The sequence below is a fragment of the Adiantum capillus-veneris genome, chromosome 20, assembly GCF_014529385.1.
Source record: "Adiantum capillus-veneris isolate H3 chromosome 20, ASM1452938v2, whole genome shotgun sequence".
Taxonomy (NCBI): domain Eukaryota; kingdom Viridiplantae; phylum Streptophyta; class Polypodiopsida; order Polypodiales; family Pteridaceae; genus Adiantum; species Adiantum capillus-veneris.
The window spans coordinates 72,054,150-72,076,783 of record NC_140950.1 but is presented as its reverse complement, the minus strand read 5'-3'; the positions used below and the strand labels follow the sequence as shown (position 1 = coordinate 72,076,783).

Here is a 22,634-nt window from a genome sequence, read left to right as displayed (position 1 = left end):
AGATGCGGCTTAAAAGGGCCAACATATGCCTTAATGATGCCAAAAATGATGATGCTTGAAGTGAGCACATATGGGAGTTTATGATCTAGAGTTGTAGTGCTTGAAGTGCTCTACCAGCCTGTCTTTATGGCTCGTCGATTGGAGCTACGGTGAAGAAGTTATGGCATATTGAAGTTTGAGTCGATTGTAGATCCGATCCAGATTGGGCAACTACAGGTGAGGTGACAATAATGAAATGAATGCACGGGCCTGAAGTGCTCAATTTTTGGAGCACGTCGGTCTTTTCAGATCGGCGATCGGATTTGTGGTTGCCAAGTTATTGGCCATTAAAGATTCACCAGGGGCCGGTTCCATACCAATCTGGTCAGCTCGGCCGGAGTGCCATCTAGGAGTTTTTGAGCTTCAATCAAGAAGTGCCGCAAACCGATATGCTTTGGAAGTTAAATACTCTAAATGTGGTGCCCGTACGGAAGCACATAAGTACTTGAAGAGCATCGTGTCCGAAATGACGTCTCTTGGAATGCATTGACTGCGGGATTTACCCCAAGGTAAGAGATTCCCTGATGACATTGTCACTCAAGGACGGCTAGAGAAAGAAGTTGTGCTTCGAAATGCATTGGCCGATATGAATACCGAATGTGGTGTCCTTTCGGAGGCACAAAAAGCTATCGGTGCGCTTTCACTCAAAAGATTCGGAGAATGCCAAACGCGGCAGTGTGAAGGCAATGGAGCGAGGAAGAGCATGCTCAAGTTGGTGCTCTTTGAGGGCCACCCGCCCAAGGACACTATGGTGACCAAGGGCCCAATAGCAATGGCCGTCCAAGGGGACATGCTCAGTGGCCGCCCATTTGAAGAAACTAAAAGGGTTTTAGTGGGAAAGCAAGAGAAAAGAAAAGCTTAATGGGAGATGACGCAGGCAGCGAACAGGAAACGGGGTTGCGCCGGCCTATCCGAGCATCGGATGATCTCGGCTGCGTAACGAAAACTGAGAAGTAGCCCATGGCGACCCAGTTTGGATCCATTCTCGTCAAGTTCTAAGTTGGCCGGGATCCGTAGCTGCCACGTCATTGAGTTGCTTAGGGGGAAGTGAGGGCTATTAATTTAAAAAAGGGGAATTGCAACGAGGAGGGCTATCAACGAAAGGCATAGCAAGGAAGCGGGGGGAAGGGAACAAGAGGTAACCAAGGGCAAGGCGTGAGAAGGGAACAAGAGGTAACCAAGGGCAAGGCGTAAGGAGGAAGCAAGGGGAGTCGAAGGGAGAAGAAGAGGAAGGCGGAGAGGGGTCGTAGCGAGGAGCAAGCTCCCTCTCTCTTGCTCTCATAATCGGCAAGGTAAACAAGGCAAAGCTTCTCTCTCCCGCTCTCTCTCGTTCTCGTATCGGTGATACAAAGCAAGGTTCTCTCTCGCTCTCTCTCATATCTCTCTCGGCCCTTGAGATGCTTGAGGGAGATGAAGCAAAGGGGATTCAGGTGCTCATAGAAGTAGAAGAGGGAAGCCTTCTCTCTTCTCTCGCTCTCAAGTTTGAACAAGGGTAGGACAAAGACTATTTCTCTGTCTCTCTCTGGATTAGAGAAACAAAGCAAAGGCTCGGAAAAGGGTAGAGTTAAGCAAGGAGTCAAGGCAGAAGAAAAAGGGTTAGAGCTTAGCAAAGCAGGAAGTTACAGGATAATTGACAATAACTAATGCTTAATGATTAAGGCAGTGAGCAGAGTTGAAGCTTGCAAAATCCGCGAGGTATTTGAAGCAAATAAAGCGAAAGGAGGAAATTTCCATAACCGTCATCAGCTAAAGATTGAATTAACATTCTTTTAACTCGGTGTCGTTAACGGCCTGGTTAATCCTATAAAAGCGAGAGCTTAAACTCCTAGTTAGCAGCTGATCCAAGTGACGGCGCTGTTAACAACCCGCCTTGGCTAAGGAGAAAATTGTACTCAAAGTAATATTCAATTAATTGATGATTGCGGTGATTGGCAGATTAGCTGTCAGTGTCTCGTGTTCTCTCTCTTTAACACCTCCCACAGCCAGAGGCTCGACGCCTGCCCGACTCACGTAGCGAACACATGTAACAGCAGCTAGTCTCTCCCACATAGACTCAAATTTATCCAAAAACAAAGCAAAATCTTCACTTACATCCTGCTTCAGCTTTCTCAATTGTTCACCCAAGTCCGATGGAGAAACCCACTTCTGAAAAGCTTCAACAAACCGCTTGCAAATCTCGTGCAACGACTCTCGATCTGCAACCTTCAATCCTTCAAACCAGGCTTTCACTCGTCGTTGTAGAACCAATGGTAGTGCCTTCAATTTGGCTTCGTCTCCACAAATTCTGATCTTCAATAGGTATAGCTCCAGATTGGAAAACCAATCTGCATCCTCTTCTTCTCCAGCAAGCACCAATTCAATATCATGCATCATCTTCAGGCTTTAAAACTTCACCAAGGAGCAATCGGTAGATCCTCAGTGGGGGCACCACTAATAGAAAGGGGGAAGGGGGAACACCCTCACCACACTCTAATCTTGCCTCTCTATAGCCCATTGAATATCCAACACCCCAAACCACACAAAATCACACACACTATAACACAAGCTACAAAATCACTATAGCATCAGTGCACTCTTGGGCATCACTAATTTCACACACTCATGATCAATCGATATTACCCTCCATACACCTAAACCCTGGCACTCATCACCATAGACACTGTTGCCCTAAACATGAGTTAATTCAAACCTGCCATATCTCTCCTATCCCCTCAACCAACCTATCTTGCTCTTTCTTGGCACGCACACACACGTAACTTGGGGGTGACGCACGCACACAACCAAGCCAAGGCACAAGATGTCGTCGAGCCGAGAATAGAGAAGATGACGGAGAATCAAAGAACCTTCAGTCTATGACCCTCTTCAATTCAGCTCAAAAGTTTGAGAGCAATGTACGATGATATCGTCGGCTTCACAAAAAAAACATGGAAAGCCCTCCTCCTCTCATGAGCTTGCAGGCGACCTCCTTGTGGACACGGACTCCTGTTCGTAGCTCTGGTGGCTCTTCTCGCACACGAACAACCTTTTAATAATATCTTTTTTTTTCCTGTAGCTTTTCGGACTTCAAATCCCAGCCTGTAATAGCCCCTTTTTCGTTTTCATCTGCTTATGGACCTTTTTCCTGTTGTATGTTTCCTTGCTTCCTAATGCTCAGGGTCAGACCCTTGCCATATGCAGCCCCGAAGCTGTTTTCGAACTCCCAATACCGCCTCCCTGTGAGTTGCACAGGTGACAGCTCCATGTAGGCCGCTTCTGCCTCTTCTTGCAGTAGCACACATTACTCCCCTTCTACCCTCGATCGTTGGAGGTTGCCCCCCTCCCCCTTTGCTCTGCTATCTTTCCCTTCTTCCTCTCCTGGCAACCCTCTTTGGCGCACCTCCCTCGTGACCCAACCATGGCAAGCTCCTCTGCAGCACTCACCTTCTCAAGCCCTGGCGGTCGTCCTCTTGTTCAACACCCCCTGATCTTTCCTAGTGCTACCAACCACTACTCTTGTGGTCTGCAAACCCCTGCACACCCTGCCCTCCATGCCTTCTATGGCCACCCACTCTAGTGACTCTTCTCTCCCGCGGTCCTCGAGTACCACCAGCTTCACCATACAATTGGTCCAACCCCCTCCATGCAACTGACTGCTCATGCTGCATGAAAACACCACAGATGGTGCCCTTCCCACTGGGAACTCCGCATGCCAAAACGCCCCTCCTCATCCAGATGGCACCACCTCCTGTGCATGTGATTCCAGGGCTCAAAAAAACTTATGTCATCTGCATTTCCCCCTGGCGACTCTTCCATGCAGTTCCTTCAATTCTTTTAGCTTTTTAGCTAATTTGAGCTTCTGGTCTTTTTTTTCAAAAAAACTCCAGCTTGGTCTTGTTTCCCACGTTCCAGTATGACTTCAATTGACGACAATTAAAAAGTCCCATGCCCTTTATTGTGCTCGATTGTCGATGCCAAAATAGCTCCAATTTGGCACTCCTCAATTCCTTTCTCCACATTCCTTTGACTTCGAGCCTCCATTGCATCGTAAAACACTTCATAGATGTCATCATAGTGTGGATAACTAGATGGTTGCACAAATGAGGCATAGCCAAATATGCCGCATATCACACCGGAAAGAGCACCACCCTTACAAGTGTCGGCAACCTTGCACTGAGTAGAGCTAAAATTCCATGAATGGGCTACCAAATGCCACATTTGGCATACACATCCCGACAAGTAGAGTGTCTCGCAGACATCTCGCTCATAATCCCATATCATAAACATCATAGCACTTGTATCCAGCATCCCTTGTCTCGTCCCCAATCTTGTGATACCAACATTTGCTCTTATTACCTGTGATAGCAAAAAACACTTGCAGCTTCTACTAGAGAGTGCTCCATCCCTATGTACTTGTCTCCTAGCTCCATCAAATACCTTATCGATGTCGTTGTCATTTGCTTGCAAATTGTTATGCCTGGGCTTCTTGCACTTCCATAGGCTGACCATCTTCACTTGTACCAACACCTCTCTATATCCCAGGATATACACAACACCCTTAACCACTCATTAGGGAATTTGGGAGGTCATTTGGAGGACCTTCTAAGAAAATACAAATTTTTTCTTCTCTCTATAGAAAATTGGTGTGGTAAAAGAAAAGGTGTCCTCATCAACCATTCAAAAAGCGTACTTTGAAGTGGATTATTTTGACATAGTTATAACGGCCATAATGATTGATAGAATGTCCCTTTTTAGTTATATTGAATGCACCTCTTCATATAGGAGGTAATTTCTTTTCCATACAATATATGCAGTAGGGAGTCTAGGGAGTAATGGTGCTATACTCTTTCATTTCTTGATTTTCTTGATTGTGTATTCATGGCTTCTTCATCCACCCCCTCAAACCTTCTCACTAAATGACATAAATATCATCTACATGTTGATTTGAATCCTGAATATGAACCTTTATGCAAGCGAAGTAAAACAAACGCAATAGTCACACCCACGGAGAAAGAAAGACTCATAGTAGAGGAAGCAAAACACATAGATTTGCGAACAAATGGATCACTCTATCCTTTGAATCCTGTGAACAATTCCTCCCTTGCACTTGCAAATCCCACTACTTTATTGACCTTTACAGGTGATGGACAGAATGGTTTACTTGGCTACTACAAATCTCTAAGTGGGAAATCAAAAATTCAGAAAAGCATAGTTCACCATCAAGAAAATGAGATTATATGACTTTCTAATTTGCATTGTGAGGACCAAAAAACCCTTTTGCAGTGCACACAAGAAATACAAGTATTGCAAGAAAAAGTGTGGAACTTACAAAGGAAAGATACAAGTTTAGGTGCTCGTGTGCGAAAGAAGAGACTACAGAATCTTGAAACCTTGAAGGTTGGCTCTGGAGGTCTCAAGAAAAGAATCCAAGCATTGACGTTAGGATTGTGACCCTTTTAGTTTATTCAACTATACACTGTTTTTTTTTATGTCTGTTATATTTTCTATGTAGACATGCTATATATCTAGACAAAGAAAACATAGATCCAAAGGCCAATGTAGGAAAGCAGATGAATCCTTTGATAACAAGTGGTCTCGCAAAGGATATAATGCACGACAAAAAGTATTAAGGTTTTGTAGCAAGATGGTGTTGATCATTTTATTACAAAGAGTGCAGTGCTTGTCAGTGAAATACATGGCACACTTGGCTCCCTTGGTGTGAATAAGAGAGGGTACTTAGCTATTCAACAGTCCTATCTCCTCTATTTTTGTGAAGAATGGAGTAAAGTCTAAAGCTTCTACCAACAACAGCAAGTGTTTGGAAAGAGAGACTTCAACTCAAGCATGCACAGACATATTTAATTGGATGTCCATTTCATATTAATGGTATTTATAGATCACAAGGAGAAAATGTAACCTACAATGAGTACATCATTGTTGCAAATTAGAATGGGTTGAGTTCTAGAATGTAACATTTGAAGAGACAGGTGGCGTTCTACAATTTTTTTTGAAGCTAGATGAGTGTGAGATTCTCAAAGACAAGAAGATAGAATGAGTCACAATAACATTGATGAATAACGCTCTTTCAAAATGCCCCACTGATGATCCTTCATACTTCAATGTTCAATTAGAAACAAACATATGGTGGCTTGGTGCTTTTCAGGTATTCCATTTCCATCTTGTCTTCAGATTTGGTGAGCCCTCTTGAGATTTAATTTTAGATTTAGTTTCACGTCTCATGCGGATTTAATCTTGAAGGTAAAGAAAGAAGAACACGATATTATATATTGGGTGTTCCATCAAACCCCTATCCCTCATATCATTGATAAACAAATGAATCAAGGAAAGGTGATGGTTGTCAATGGGAGCAGAGACTTTGAGGTCCAATGGCATCTTGTAGGTGACCTTAAAACACTAAATTGTATATATGATTGTGGAATGGGTGTTATGGTAAAGGCTCCATGCTTGTATTGCATAGAACCTGCAAAGACGATGAACCCAAAATGGTGGAAAAAAGCTCCCACTCGCCACCATGAGGATCCTAATTTCCATCTAGTTCTGGATATTCCACCTGTCAATGTCCACATTTGTACAATGCATGCTCTTTGCAGAATTGTGAAGAAGTTGGTGTATGTGTACATTAAGTTTTCTTGGAAAATCAAGAACTCAAAAGAACAAAAGGTTGCGGTAGAGGCGTTTGAACTAGTTTTGTCAGAGATGGGTCTCCATGGGGGCAATGTGAAAATCCAGCGGGACAAGAAAAGGTCAACCAATGTTAAAGGTGTACCTTGAAAACCATTTATTGGTGGGGTCATTTTTTATCAAAACCAACAGGAGTCAAAGATAAGAAGCTCACCAAGTGTGGAAGGATATATCAGTCCAGTTATGTCAGCAAAATTGAGTTTCAGCAATGGAAAAATCTCCATATGGCAGTGAAGGACCAGGAACCCACAACTCACAATGCCAAGGGTGAAGTGTGGCATTCCATCGATATGCTATTAAGATGAGTGGACACAAAATGATATAAAAAAGTTTAAGGAGAACCTTCAGCTACTAAAGAAAGCATTCAAGACACCATGGATTGAAACTCAGATTACTCATTACATGATATTGTTAGAGCACCCTTTTAAATGATAAGGACTAAAAGGTTGTTTAAAATTCCTGACTTCTTGTTTTATTTGCAGCACATAATTTTCAATCACTTACCTTACTTCATTCAAAAGTATGGAAACCCAAGCGTATGGAACACCCAAGGCTTGAAAAAGTCTCATTACATGGCCAAGAATGCATGTTTCAGACACACACAACATGGTGGATCTCAAGATAAGGCAAATAGTTTGAAAGAGTTGTTTCAATGGTTTTATCATAGAATCCTTCATCGGCTGCAACAAAAATTGTATTGGATTGTTTGGCAACAACACAAGAATTTAGGAATTTGCATAAAAGGAAAAGAAAATGAGTAGAGGTATTCAACAACTCCAATTCTCATCGAGAGAAAGTGGAGAGAGACAATGCAATATGTTAACCATAGGTGGGTCAAGAGATTTTGATTTTAGGTCACAACATGTACAAGAAATTCCTAATGATATAATTAATAGATAAAGTATAAGTCACAAGTCTCTCAGCTTGATGATAGATAGTGGATATCTTTTGGCACATTACCCTTGTATCGGATCATTAAATGTTTGCCATAACATAAGAGTTCATTTGGGTTTTGTTTCCCCAAAGTGAGTGCAATTGTTGTGTACGTGCAATAATAAGTTTCACGACCACCAATGTACCCCGGACATTGGGACAATATCCAAAACATTATGTAGCAAAAACTTTGTCGATGAGGATAACTTTGTCTGCATTTTGTGGTAGAATTGATCCACCTAGGAAGCATGAGAGCGTCTTGAGGGAGAATGTTGTAGTACTTCCTTCTTGGGACATTCCATTGTGAAAGACTAGTATGGGTGCCTCACAAATTCTGGCAAGGTATTGTCCTAGTGTTGCATCCCTTCCATGATACTCTCTTGTCCGACGGTGAAGGAAGTCATCCTTTTCAGTAATCCATGGTTGTACACAAAAGTATGAGTTAGAGAAAGACAATGACAGCTAAATTTATTTTTATTTTTTTTTTTGGGGTGGGGGGGGGGGGGCTACCATGTAGCTCTCATCTTGCATATATAAGTCATCCTTCCATAGGTCCATTGACCTCATGGACCCTTGTGTAGGATGCGTAAACCAGTCATCTACTTCTTGAGTACTAATTGATGGCCTGAGGTTTTTTTTGATAGCTCGGAAGGTAGACTCATCTGGAAATGTCTCTCTATACTTTTATTCTTTCTCAAAGTAGAGTTTGAGGCACTCCACTAGGCTACTATAAGTTTCCATCACCTCATCATCACTGTTGTCATCAAATACAATCCACCCCTCCCCTCTTGAAATTTGGAGATGGTGGCAAAGTGCAAAGTCCTTCCTTAAAGAAAAATATACTTTGAATGTCATGGAGGAAAATGTATGATCTCTTACCAAATTTGAACTCTGGTAGTCCAAGAAGCATAATGTGGCTTGCTTCTCATTAAAACCAGAGACATCTAAAGGTAGTTTGACGTCTGATGTTTTAACTGTAAGTATTTTGCTTCATTGCATCTCTTTAGCCTCTAACTCAAGATTAATAGCCTCCTCAATCTCGGGAACACCATTGGAATCCATGTCCTCATCATCTTGTTCATCGGGTGGTAGATCCTCCTCATCCATTACCTCTAAAAAGGATCTTCCAATAGACTAGAAAATAGAGAATTTAAGAATAGAAGGAACCCAAAGGATTCTTTGATTAGCTTGCAATCTCATTCATGCATAGAACACCATGAGGGGATTCTATATAGATGATAAGCATCTGATGGTACTTCTTGTATGATCATCTTGTGGAATCACAATCTTTTAAGTGCACCACCACCATGTCAGCAAGAACAACCCTACCCCTATGGAACTCAAGCTCAAACTTGTCTCTTTCAGACTTGAGGAAATTGTTGTGATGAGTGTCATCTAGAATGTATGGGGCATTGAAGATAGAAGAGACCTTGTCAAATATTTCAGCAACTCCTGTAGATATTGCAAAATCAAAAAGTCTTTCATCCACACATGTAAGATTTTCAACCCCATCCACCCCCTCCTTACATTTTGTAGCTGGCTCACAGGCACAAGAAAGATCAATGTTTCTCTTTTTAGTGCTAGTCACTTGAAGCTTCTAGCTTACAGGTACTTCTTCCTATTCTGATGCTTTTGAGTCATTGGGGGGTTCCTCTGTCCCCATAACATCATCTCCAAGAAATGTATCTTTGGCATGAGCAAAGTCCACATCTCTCTTTAAAGAGGCTCTCAGCAACTCATGTGGTCTCTCTTCTGTAACCTGTTCACCTAAGACAATTTTTGGATTGACCCTCTGCCTCTTGAGGTCTTAATCCTAAGAAAAACATAATACATGCAATAATAGGTAAGTATTTGGGACACACCATCAATTAACTTTTTTGTTAAATATTATAACACATCTCTCTTAAATTGCAAGCTGTTGGGCTGTGTGTGTGTGTGTGTGTGTGTGTGACAGATTGGTCTCATTACTTGAAATGAAATTTTATAAAAGGCAGAATCTAGGGGAAAATTTTTCCACAAGTAAGGCAAACTATAAAGATAACCATGTAGTGTAATATTTTGATAGCAGTCTTAACCTTTCAACCGGTCAATATTTTGGTACCACCCAATCTTCCAAACAGTAAAGCAACCAAAAATCTGAACCAAAGAGAGTAGCCCTTACCTGCACCCATAGAAACAACACAACATTCTGTTAGCATTGGCTCTGTATGCAGGTGATGCATGGGCATCCTAGTTGTTATCCATGTCACAAAGGTACAGCTTTTTTGTGCAAGTAGACTATCATTGAAAGAGAAATTTTAAGAGACTTTGGTAGCCAATTACACCATCATAAACATAATTTCAATAACCTATTGATGCATAGTTACCTACAAACTACCAATGATTAGCATTATAAGAAAACTTTGCTAAACGTCTTTGTAATTTATCTCCTTATAGTTCTTGCAAGTTCTATTAAGAAAGGCTCTCTTCCTAGTACACGCCATGTTCTTAGCTCTCATCCAGGCAGTCATCTTTTACCTTGGTATATCTTGATAACAATGGAAAAATCATTTTTGTCTTTATTATACACACTCTTATATACAAGAAAACCGTGATAGGTTATGCCATAAATCTAAGCAACACCAGCAAGTAGCTGGATGGATTCCAGCAAACATCCAAGGAACCCGAGATTCTCACTAATCAGAAGCTATACGTAGTAATCATACAAGCTAAGGTATGATGTAGCATGCAGAGATAGTAAATAACCAACCAAACCAGTTTGTAAGAAAAAACACCCTTAGTCTAGGCTTACCAAAGTGACTCCCTCTTACTTCTTGTAGCAAAGGAAACCACGAGACAAAGAAAACTTTCAAACACCCAGATCTTTTCAATGTTCCCATACATATTTTTCGTCTCCAAAATAACCATATAATGTAATAAACTAGGAATTTTATATTCTAAAATAGGTTGTTATATTTGAAAAATAGGTATTTCTATAGATTCCTGCAAAGAACGAGTAACCCTATCAACACATCCATGTACTCCACTGTTTCGAGGATTCATTACTTAGCATAATTTCTATAGACATTTGTAAACAAGAACATAAACAACCATTTATGCTAAGGTATATAGCATCATCCAAGAGAACCTAAATCTAAGATAACTGCTAAAGTAGAAGGCTAAACACCAGGTTATTAGTACAAACCAAAAGCAGCCCCACATCCGCATCATAATTGGCAATGGTGCCTTATACAAGGTTAAGAGAGCCTTAGGTCGAAACCCAAATGGAGCAGAAGAGTTTGGTGTAAAACCCATGCCAACCCAAGAGGAAGCCAAACAGAGTGGTCACATCTGCATACCAACAACAAGTACTCATCCAAAAAGAATCTACTTAGCATATCAGCCCAAGGTATTCCTTGGAAAAACAACTCAGGCCAAAGTGATTAGACCAGCACATGTAAATGAAGCCAGGTTTTCACAACATATTCCTTCAAACAAACTGGTGAGAAGTTTTACCACACCAAGCAATCCACCAGTCCAATTCTCATGATAAACCGTCTTCAACCAATATAATCTCCAACCCCTTAAAGTAGTTACTCACATCCATATTCACTTTATCATGAAAAAACATAACTAGACCAGAGTCGCCCAACAACACCGCATGCAAAACCATGCCATAATCACATCACAACACATTTAGAATTGTCCTTAAGCTCTCAATTACCAAGCAAAGAGGTATTAACTTCAAAAATTAACCCATCAAGCCAAAGAACTCCACCTAAGAAGAAGAAGCCAGAGATGAACCTCCAAAGCTTGTTGCTTATCTTTCCCTTTAGCCATAGCATAACAAACGTAGAGTACAGTCACTCAAAAAAGGCTACATCACCACATCAACTACTAACAAAATGTACATAAGCCTGCTAAGTGAGTGAAAACCCTCACCTTTAAATAGGATTGAATGATCAAGGTTGAAAGTAAACCACAACTCGTCCATGCAAATGCAGCTCCATCGCACCTCCACAACCAATCAATAGTCAGATGGCATTTTGCATTAAATGGGGCCATGTGTAATGCCAGCAAGAGCACTCCAAAATAGGGAAAAATCAACCCACTTGCAGATCCATCACATCGAGCATAATTATGTAGGCAAGTAAAACTACCAGTTTTGACATCCATACTCTATTTCTACAAAGGGTCAGAAGTTAATAACCATTAAGTAAGGTCAACATTATGTATACCCAAAAAAGGACCCATACACATGTGGCCATGAAAAAGGTCTAGGGATGGCCAAAAACTCAATGTAAATACAAGCTGCATTAGATGTGAGCTAACAAAGCCTAGGACTTGGCTTTATAATAAGATAAGCCTAAAATTTCTCCTATACAGACATTTATGTGTGTGTGCACGCGTGCGCGTGCACGTGTGTGTGTGTGTGTGTGTGTGTGTGTGTGTGTGTGTGTGTGTGTGTGTGTGTGTGTGTGTGTGTGTGTGTGTGTGTGTGTGTGTGTGTGTGTGTGTGTGTGTGTGTGTGTGTGTGTGTGTGTGTGTGTGTGTGTGTGTGTGTGTGTGTGTGTGTGTGTGTGAATCAAGCCGACTCAGGTGGGGAAAAGAGCTGAGTTGAGTTCTAGATTAGTGCTGGAGCATGTGGGGTGTGTTCAAAAAATAGTGAGTGGACCTGCTATGTTGTGAGAAATCAATGGGGTGGGGCATGCATGGTGTCATTTTTGTACCTAAAAACTCCAAACTTTGCAAAAAAAATGTAAGTCAATATCATTGCAAGGGCACGGGGCAAGTGATGGGCCTTCAATACATGCTGCAAGTGGGCTAGGAAAAGGAGCACAGTTCCAGGTTAGCAGCGAGACAATGCAAGTGTTGTGAGTAGGTGTGATTTTCCGCCAATGACAAAGCTAAGCAATATGTGATTGTGGCAAATTTGCAACACTTCACGATGGAGAATAGAGAACGTGGGCCAGCTCGTGGCCATGTTACAAGGGCATGTGCAATGTGAGGCTTGAGCTAGTGCAGGTGAGATGGTGTGTGTGCCCTTTAAACTTTTCTCTTTCAAAAAACCCCAAGGGGAATGTTCACATGGGTGTGTACAACTATTATCGCAAGAGGAAGAGATAGTGAGGAAATTTGGACCAATTATCCATGATCGAGATCATCTTTGTTGAAGAGAAGCTCATATGTGCGTGTGTGAAAGAAGAATTACTATTGTATGTGTATTCCCCGCAAGCTCGGTTCCTCTTCAACAAATTGTTCATTGATGACAAACATATAGTGCCATTGAAATGTGTATTGGTATTAGCATTTTGTGTTTATGTTGGTTTTAACTTTCCAAATTTTCACATCATGCACATGATAACTTAAGCTCTTATTTGGTTTTCTTCAATCAGCTGCTTGCTCAAACACATGGTTCTAATTCAATTTCATGTACGCACAAAAGATCAAGTTTCGAGTCAAAATCGATGCAATATGCTAGTAATTTGGGGGCACATATAATCAATACCAATGCATATGTTCCCTCATTGGTCAATATGAGCCCAATTAACAATCATCACAAAATTAATTTCTCATAACTCAAAGTCCTAATCATCCAAATCCAAGTGGATCTGTCATCTTGGTTTGTATGTCTACACGAGTGAATTTGTCATCTTGGTTTGTATGTCTACATGAGTGAATTTTGGGTACAATTACACACACATCATTGCATATTTTCCATGTTCATCACATTGATCAATCATTAGCATGACAATGCATTAAAAATCTTCACAATTGAACATCGATTGAGTGATCCATCTCAATCTTCAAACCAATATGTGTTACATCAATTATTTGTCCAATTCATCATCATAATTGGTAAAAATACCAATTATTCATTCACACATTGGATTGCACATGTCATTGATTGGCATACACATCCAAATTTAAGCCAAAATTATATGCAAAAAATGCATTGATCCCACGTTGCAATGCTCAAATTGAAGACTAGATCAAGCACAAACAAATGCATGCATGCTCAATTTCTTAAAAATTGATCTTAATTTTTCCTAATCAATGCACTCACTCCAAAATTAAGCACAAAAGTTTGAAATTTGATTTGATTGGCAATGTGCTTAGGTCTATCCCTAATGATTGCACATACATTTCATGCACAATTCTCATAAAAAAGCATTTGGGTGTCTCAATTGACCGTCAATCATAAATCAAGTGGTCTTCAATTGGGCACACACTTAAATTTTGCCCAATTTTTTGGCAATTAGACATATCCAATGATTGGAATTTCCTAACATTCACATTGTCAACTATGCTAATATAAATGCTACACTTGCCAATCCCCTTAACCTTTCAAGAGTTGGGATGTCCACCTGATTGAAAACCAATTCCTATCTTGATTGTCTTCTATTGTATATTTTGACACAGTATCAGATCTATAGATGACATGAACAGCGTGGATGATGCTTGGCAGTGGCTAATCTAGTCCCATTTTGGGCTCAACCAAGAGACAATGAGTAATGCCAGTACAATCTTTTGTGCATGAGGGATATTTCCATCAAGGGCATGTATCATCTATGGAAAATCTCTTTAGGGAACTTGTATATTCACCTTTGAAGCAACATGGATAGCCTTTTCTAGATCTCACTTTCTCTTTCTTTGTCTCACTCCCATATGAGTGTAGAAGAAATGGCTCACACACCAGTTATGTATAGGCCAAGGCCACAATCTTAACTAACCTTGCCTTGGACTTTGGACTAGGCCAGTGACCCACTATAAAGAGCTCACATTGTCACAAAGGCTAGACCACAAAGGTTATGCCACAAATGCCATATAGTGACTCAATGGACTACGGTGCCATGGAGACCAAAGACTCCTCCCCTCAAACCATGAGTCTCTAATGTTAAGAGATAGAGAAGGAGAGATATTGAGATCTTGCAAGTAGACATGTACACACAGATGGATATACAAACTTTGACTTCTTCTTATTCACTTAATCAAGGTCATAAGTCTACAAAATATAAAAGGGAAACTACAATATAAGGGAAAACCAATACAATGGTGTAGTGTGAACTGCTAGTGAGTGAGCTGGATGGATGAGTCTACCATCACTATGATACGTAGACCAATTTGGTGTAGTCCAGCTTCAGTATCATGGGCAAAGATATGCGTATCCACCAAGGCATGTTAGTGATGATGATTATTGGTGATAGTCAACTAGGATTAATGCATGTTGCACTTCGCATCTCAACACTCTCCTCAAGCTCAATGCCATCTCACATATGCCAAACATCACTTGCAATAGTCACAAGTTTGCTGCTCCAAGGGCCTTTATGAAGATATCCACAACCTGCTCATCATTTGTCACATACTCAAAGTTGAAGTTGCATGTTAAGAGCCACTCTTTGATGAAGGGGTAATGCACCTCAATGTTGCATGTTAAGACCCGCTCTTTGATGAAGATATCTGCAACCTACTCATCATTCGTCGTGTACTCAAGGTTGATATTAAGACTCGCTCTTTGATGAAGGGGTAATTCACCTCAATGTGCTTCATCCTTACATGAAACGCTAGGTTTTGAGCCAACTATATGATGCTAAGTTTGTCATAGCTCAATAGAGAAATTGTAGGTTTCTTGCTGCTCCATGTGATAAAAACACTCCCAAGTGAAAACATGAATCCACTAGTAGACATGTAATCATATGTGCTACCATCCCAATTTGCATCTATGTAACCTTAGAGCTGCAAGTCAATATTAGCCCTATAAAAGAGTCCATGATCCAAAGTACAACTCACATAGCATGATAAGTGTCTCACTGCATCCAAGTGTGGTTTCCTAAGAGACTATATAAACTAAATCGCCAATCCAATTGCACAACTCAAGTCGGGACGTTGATGGACACCATAAAACTTGGTACTCTTGAGCTCTTTACCTTGTCCTACCACTTCTACTAGAAGCTTGTGCACATTGTATAGGCTATGAGTGTGGTCTTTTGGGAGCGGTTTTTGTATATACACCAAGCAAGGTGTTATGTTAGGAAATAGAAAACCTTGTGCTTGGGTTAGCTTATCAAGTGCATGAAAAATCAAGGGAGCTAGTATTTTCCTTAACCCTAATGAAAGGGCAAAATATGGCAACTCAAAGGTTTAGCTTGCAATGATAAAGCTGTTGGGAATGAATTCTTTCTTTGACAAGAACATGGAGGGCAGATTGAAGATATCTTTTGTGGGTGACATGAGGATGCACCACGTCAATAAAAATCCCTTATAATCAGTGTACTTGAGCAAAGTGGTTGGTTTTGTTGTCAAGCAAAGTAACCAAATCATTGGGGGTGGTATGAAGGTGGAGCATCTTAGCCAACAAGCTATGGTGATAATAAAAGCAACTCCATTAATGGGCTATCCAAAAGGTTTCTAAAGGAAATAAAGACAAAGAAAAAGAGGGTCCAAAAAGTTTATTTTCTAAGAGAAGTCAAAGAGTACATGGAAGAATGCACATGCCTCAGCCCATGCTTTGTATTAAGACGGCAACATCTAGTGACCTCTATTCACTCTAGCATTGTCCCTTCCTTGCTTCAACTCAGCACCCTTTTTGTATTTCCTTTGAAGAATCTTGGGGGTTATAAGAGAAATAATGATTTGTATATGAATTTAGAAACTAAACTAGGTGTCGCCTCGGATGGTGTTCAAGTTCATGGGGGATGCCATAACAATTAGGTGACCAAAGAGATGTGGGGATGGAGAGCTAGTCTTTGTAATGTGGTTGAGGCAATGGTGGATGTGGGTGTGGGTGTGTGTGTTTCCCTTGAGCTTCATTAGATGTTGGTGCCCCGCACCAAGGAGCTAAATTGGCAAAGAATTTCACTCAAGGAGACCTTTAAATTTGAGTTATGGTGACTACAAATCATCCTATGTTTTCAGGGAAGAAAGGGGTGGAGAGATGGCTTGCAAAATCTAAGCTCTATATGTTCTCTCTGCACATGTTCATAGACGATACAAGGGTGGTGTCTTTTCCTCTTCTCATGGAGGATGATGCCAAGTTATGATATAATGAGCTACATGATTCCATCAAGAAAATTTGGAACAGCCTCAAAGAGGCTTTAAATGCAAATTTTAGAAGGCATGCAATGCCATCAAAGATTGAAGAGAAGATTCAAAGTCTACACCAAGATATTAATGGTGATTACGAGATGCTTGTTGGTGAATTTGGAAGATTGTGGGATCAATTGGTAGTTGTAGCAGACGTAGTTCTGTTAAGTATGGAGCCTGATTTACTCCTTCTAATTTTTTGTATTAAAGACACACATTTGTAATGAGGAGAAGCCATTGTGCGTGAAGAAAAATCACTCATTGGAAACCAAAATTGTCACGGCCAGTATCGAGGAAATCTCAATACTGGCTTCGCCAGAATATAATGGTCAGACAGCGATCGAAAAGTGGTCAAATAATGGCCGATCGTTTGGCCGGTTGGTCAATGTCCGGTAGTCAATGGCTGATGGCCGATGGTCAAAAGTCAATGGTTGGTGGCCAATTTCAAAAGCGGACTTGTCTTCTCAACGGTAAAAAACAAATGGGTGGATTGGAGAGTCCATTTGGACTTGTCTACACAAAGGAGGCTACACACGATTGCCTCCCATGAGAGAGAACAACCCTTTTGGCTTATAAAAGGAGGCCATTTCAGCACACACTTTGGAGTGTGAAGTTGATGCAACAAGGTGGGTGTGAGGCGGTGAGAGTGAAGCAAGGTGGGAGCTCTATTAAGGGTATAAACCCTTTGTAACCTACTTCTTGTTTGAAGTACTAAAGCCATTGAGTGTCTGCTTTCCCGTGGATGTAGCCCACATTGGGTGAACCACGTATATTTTGTTTGCTCTCTCTCTACTCTATAATCTCTCGTGTGTGAAAATTTGCCTCTCTCCATTAAGTAAGCTACTCAAATGTCTATTTACCTACATCTATTTCCTAACAACTGGTATCAAAGCAAGATTTGCTCATAGCTAAAGTATCTCAAGGAAAGGATTCCTTGAATTGAGTGGGAGTAATGGCAAAGGAAGGGAGCTCAAGATTGAGAATTTCAAGGGCAAGAACTACCAACACTAGAAGATGCAGATTGAATAATATCTCTACCAGAAGTACTTTATTTGCCAGTAGGGAGTCTTGCAAAGAAGCCCGCAACGATGGCAGATGAAGCATGGATTTCCCTTGATCAAAAGGCACTAGGAACAATCTCGTTAATCTTGGCGTTAACAATGGCCTTCAATGTTTTGGAGATAAAGACCACGGAGAACTTGATGAATTCACTTGACGGTCTCTACGAGAAACCATCAGCATCCAATAAAGTATTTCTCATCAAATGCTTGTTCAATCTAAAGATGGCTAAGAATGGTTTAGTTGTAGAACACCTAAATGACTTTAACACAAACATGAGTCAATTTTGATCAATAAAAATCAATTTCAATGATGAAGTGCAAGCTCTCCTTATACTATCATCTCTACCCAATAGTTGGGATAGCCTTGTGATGGCTGTAATTAATTCTATCTCTGGCACAAATACTTAAGTTTGATGATACTGTGGGTATTCTCCTAAGCGAGGATATGTGAAGGAGAAGCATAGGAGAATCATCAAGTGTTGCATTGTCAGTGGAAACAAGAAGAAGGCCTAAGGAGAGGTTCAAAAACCAAAAGAGTCATGATCGCTCAAGGCGGAGCAAGTCACACAAAAAGTCTGTTCTTGAATGTTGAAACTGCGGCAAGAAGGGCCATGTCAAGAAGGATTGTTGGTCCAAGAAGAAAAAGGAGTCGGAGTCTCAAGACAACAAGCCAACATTGGAGGCCAATGTGGCAGGTAAAGTAGAGAAAGATGCTTTAATTCTCTCAATAGACAATGTGTCTAATTCTTGGATAGTAGATTCCGGGGCTTCATTCCATGCAACGCTACACAATTACACCAAAGGTAATTTTGGGTATGTATACTTGGGAGATAATCAAGTTTGAGAAATTATCGACAAAGCTACAGTTTGTGTCAAAACTACTAACAAAAATGATTGGAACCTTAAAAATGCTAGGCATGTTCCTTCTCTTTGCAAGAATTTGATCTCTACAGGACAATTGGACAATGAAGGTCACAACATTGCATTTGGAAACAAACGGTGGAAGATCTCAAAGGGAACTTTGCTGGTTTCCAAAGGAGAAAAGATTGGTACACTCTACTGTTAGCTTGCAATCTTCAACTTGTGCAAACAAAAGTCGACAGTGCGGTGTGGCACTGTCGGCTTGGGCATATGAGTGCATTCGGATGCAAATCCTTCAAACAAATAAGCTTCTACCAAGTTTGAAAGAAGTGGAATTAGAGTTCTGTGAAGATTGTGTTTATGGTAAACACAGGAGGGTAAAATTTCAAACATCAAGAAATGAAAGAAAAAATAAAATAACTTGAGTTGGTTCATTCTGATGTTTGGGGTCCTGCAAGTACACCACCCTTGGTGGCTCATTGTACTATGTAACATTCATAGATGATGCAACTAGGAAAACATGGGTTTATGTGATGAAGAATAGCTTAGATGTGTTTTCCATATTTCAAAGGTGGAAAGCCTTTGTGGAGAATGAAGCAGGTATCAAAGTTAAATGCCTCAGATCCGACAATGGAGGCGAGTATTGTAGCCAAGCTTTTGAAAGATTTTGTGCTAGCAGTGGCATTCAAAGGCAAAGAAAACCCCAAGGACACCTCAACAAAATGGAATTTCTAAAAGGATGAACAGCACAATCATGGAGCGAGCACGAAGCATACGGCTACATGCAGGCTTACCACTTAAGCTTTAGACGAAAGCAGTAAGTATGTCTTTGTACTTGATCAACCAGTCACCCTCAACAGCATTGGATGGGGGAGTTCTAGAGGAGGCATGAACAGGTGAACCGATGAATTATTCATTTCTCAAAGTGTTTGGGTGTGAGGCTTTCATGCACATAGATAGAAGCCTAAGATCAAAGCTAGATGCAAAGTCCCAAAAGTATTTCTTCATTGGCTATGGAGAAGGTGACTTTGTGTATTGCCTATGGAATCCTAAAGATGGTAAAATCTTTAGAAGTAGGGATGTAATTTTCAGTTGAAAAAAATATGTACAAGGATTACTTGGAAAAAAAACAAAAAAAAGAAATAGGTGATGAGTACATGGAGCTTGAGGACAGTGAAGACTCAAGGAGTACAAACGGTGACAACGTACAACAACGTCAACCAAATGAGGAGCCTCAACCTATTCCCTAAATATCTACAAGAGCAAGTAGATCTCCATAAAGGTTTATTCCTTCCTTTAACCATCTCTTGATCTCAGATTCTAGAGAGCTGGAATCAAACGAGGAATCTATGTAGCACAAATCCAAAGAAGAATGGATAAAGAGCATGCAAGTGGAGATGGACTCATTACATCACAACCAAACATGGGAGTTGGTTGAGTTGCCTAAAGGTAAGCGGGCACTTTAGAAAAAATGGGTGTACAAGTTAAAGGAAGAAGAAGGTGGGAAGAAAAGGTACAAGTCTAGGCTTGTGGTTAAAGGGTTTTTTCAAAAGAAAGGTATTGACTTCAATGAAATATTTTCTCATGTTATAAAAATGAACTCAATTAGGCTTTTCTTAAGCCTTGTGGCTACTCATGATTTGAATCTTGAGCAAATGGATATAAATACAACATTCCCTCATGGGTGACTTAGAGGAGGAAATTTACATGCTTCAACCAAAGGGTATGAAGTAAAAGGTAAGGAGAACATGGTTTGTAGATTAAAGGAGAGCCTGTATGGTTTAAAGCAAGCATCAAGACAGTGGTACTTAAAGTTCGATCGATGGATGTTGGACCATGGATTCACAAGATGCAAGTCAGATCATTGTATCCACACAAAGAATTTGGGAGATGGGAAGTTCATCATCCTATTGTTGTATGTTGATGACATGTTGATTGCAAGTGCTAACATGCACATCAAAGACCTAAAAGAGGAGTTGTCTAAATATTTTTCAATAAAATATTTAGGTGTTCCAAAGAGGATACTTGGTATGAAGATATCAAGGGACAGAACAAAGATGACAATAAAGCTATCTCAAGAGGATTACATTAAGAATGTACTAGAAACGTTTGCAATGCAAAATGCAAAAACGATTTCTACACCTTTGGCAATGGTCACTTTAAACTAACCAAGGATATGTGTCCAAAGACACAAGAGGGGATAGCCTATATATCTAAAGTTCCATATGCTACAGTGGTAGGTTCTCTTATGTATGCTATGGTCTAGACAAGGCTAGACATTGCACATGCATTGGGAGTTGTAAGTAGGTTCATGGACAACCCAGGTAAAGAGCACTGGAAAGTTGTGAAGTGGATACTTAGGTATCTGAAAGGGACAACAACAAATGCTTTGTATTTTGGAGGAACTAATAATTTTCTTCAAGGGTATAATGATGCAAGTACGGCAGGTGACAAAGATACTCGAAGGAGCCCTACTGGCTATGTCTTCACGGTTGGGGGCATAGCAGTAAGTTGGTCTTCAAAGCTACAAAAAGTAGTCTCACTTTCTACCATAGAAGCAAAATATGTAGCAAAGACAGAGGCAAGCAAAGAAATTATGTGGCTATACTAATTCTTAGAAGAGGTTGAATTCAAACAAGACAATTGTGTCTTTACAGTGATAGCCAAAACGCTATCCATCTTGCAAAGAACTCAGCCTTTCATCCGAGGACAAAGCACATTGAGGTGAGATATCACTTCATACACACACTCATTAGGAAGATAATTGAGTCTAGGAGGGCCTCTTTATTTGGTAGTTTAAAGGAGTCAAACCTTTAGTATTAAGACAGCAATAAAGGGCAACTTTTGAGTTCAAATAGGTAAAACGGCTAGTTTATTTGAATTCAATTTTTTCTCCCAAAATGAAATATAAAATCTAGCGCGCAAAAGTATATCATGTAACATATCTATGGAAAGAGCTTGGCATGTAGATTCTAGATTTAAAAATCTCCACTCAGATTGGACATCATAAGTAGGAGTTATGGAAGGCCAAAATCATAAATTTGTCCTCCCCCTTTTTGGGAGGAAAAGTGCATCCTTCAACCTCTCTTACACACCCACCATTCTTGCACACATGGCATGTATCTATTCGTCCAAATGTTAATCACCTCCATAATCTCATGGCAAATAAAAAGGCCCTTCTAGACTCCATCCTATTCCTAATGCTTTGGAAGAGGGACAGCTAAAGCTAGGAAAGGTGCATAAGTGAAAATCCTGCAGGCATGTTTAGAAAGGTGGTCAACAAGGAGAAGTTGAGCTTCTTCTCATCTTCAATTGGCATTCAAGGATAAGAAGCCAAGACACAAACCAGTCATAAGTTTGGTATAGAAATCAGTCTCCAAGTGGGAGCCTGATTTACTCCTTGTAGTTCTCTGTTTTAAAAAAACGCACATTTGTAAGGCCCAGTTATAAGGAGAAGCCATCGTGCGTGAAAAAAATTCATTGGTCAGAAACCAAAATTTTCACGGCCAGTCTTGAGCAAAGCTTGAGACTGACTTCGTCGGAATATAATGTTTGGACAGCAGCCTGAAAGTGGTCGAAAAACGGCCGATCGTTTGGCCGGTGGCCGATGATTGGAAGCCAATGGTGAGTGGCCAGTGGACGATTTCAAAGGCAGACTTAAGGGAAGCCACACATACGTGGATTGGAGAGTCCATTTGGACTTGTCTACACAAAGGCGACTACACATGGTTGCCTCTCATGAGTGAGGGCATCCCTTTTGTCCTATAAAAGGAGGCCATTTCTACACAGATTTTGGAGTGTGAAGTTGATGCAACAAGGTGGGTGTGAGGTGGTGAGATTGAAGCAAGGTGGGAGCTCTATTAAGGGTATAAACCCTTTGTAACCTACTTCTTGTTTGAAGTACTAAAGCCATTGAGTGACTGCTTTCCCGTGGATGTAGCCCACACTGGGTGAACCACGTATATTGTGTTTGCTCTCTCTCTCTCTCTCTCTCTCTCT

The 22,634-nt window shown here is 40.7% G+C and overlaps 2 protein-coding genes across 2 annotated transcripts; both read right to left on the bottom strand.

The window, feature by feature from the left end:
* Positions 1–1,709: 1,709 nt before the first annotated feature.
* On the bottom strand, positions 1,710–3,668 carry LOC147432719 (uncharacterized). The gene has a single exon (XM_086491632.1). The coding sequence runs from the start codon at positions 2,410–2,412 to the stop codon at positions 1,948–1,950; it is 465 nt and encodes a 154-aa protein (XP_086347758.1). The 5' UTR covers positions 2,413–3,668; the 3' UTR covers positions 1,710–1,947.
* Positions 3,669–3,948: 280 nt separating this feature from the next.
* Positions 3,949–4,524, bottom strand: LOC147432718 (uncharacterized). The gene is made up of 2 exons (XM_086491772.1): positions 4,453–4,524; positions 3,949–4,371 (listed from the first exon to the last, which is right to left on the bottom strand). Exons 1-2 carry the CDS (start codon positions 4,522–4,524, stop codon positions 3,949–3,951), a joined length of 495 nt encoding a protein of 164 aa, XP_086347898.1.
* Positions 4,525–22,634: the final 18,110 nt, after the last annotated feature.

Bases quoted from the DNA above. Each gene is read 5' to 3' on its own strand.
- LOC147432718 (XM_086491772.1), bottom strand. From the start codon at position 4,524: ATGGTCAGCCTATGGAAGTGCAAGAAGCCCAGGCATAACAATTTGCAA. The intron at 4,372-4,452 runs GTATTTGATGGA...TTGCTATCACAG, and splicing joins ATGACAACGACATCGATAAG to GTAATAAGAGCAAATGTTGG.
- LOC147432719 (XM_086491632.1), bottom strand. From the start codon at position 2,412: ATGATGCATGATATTGAATTGGTGCTTGCTGGAGAAGAAGAGGATGCA.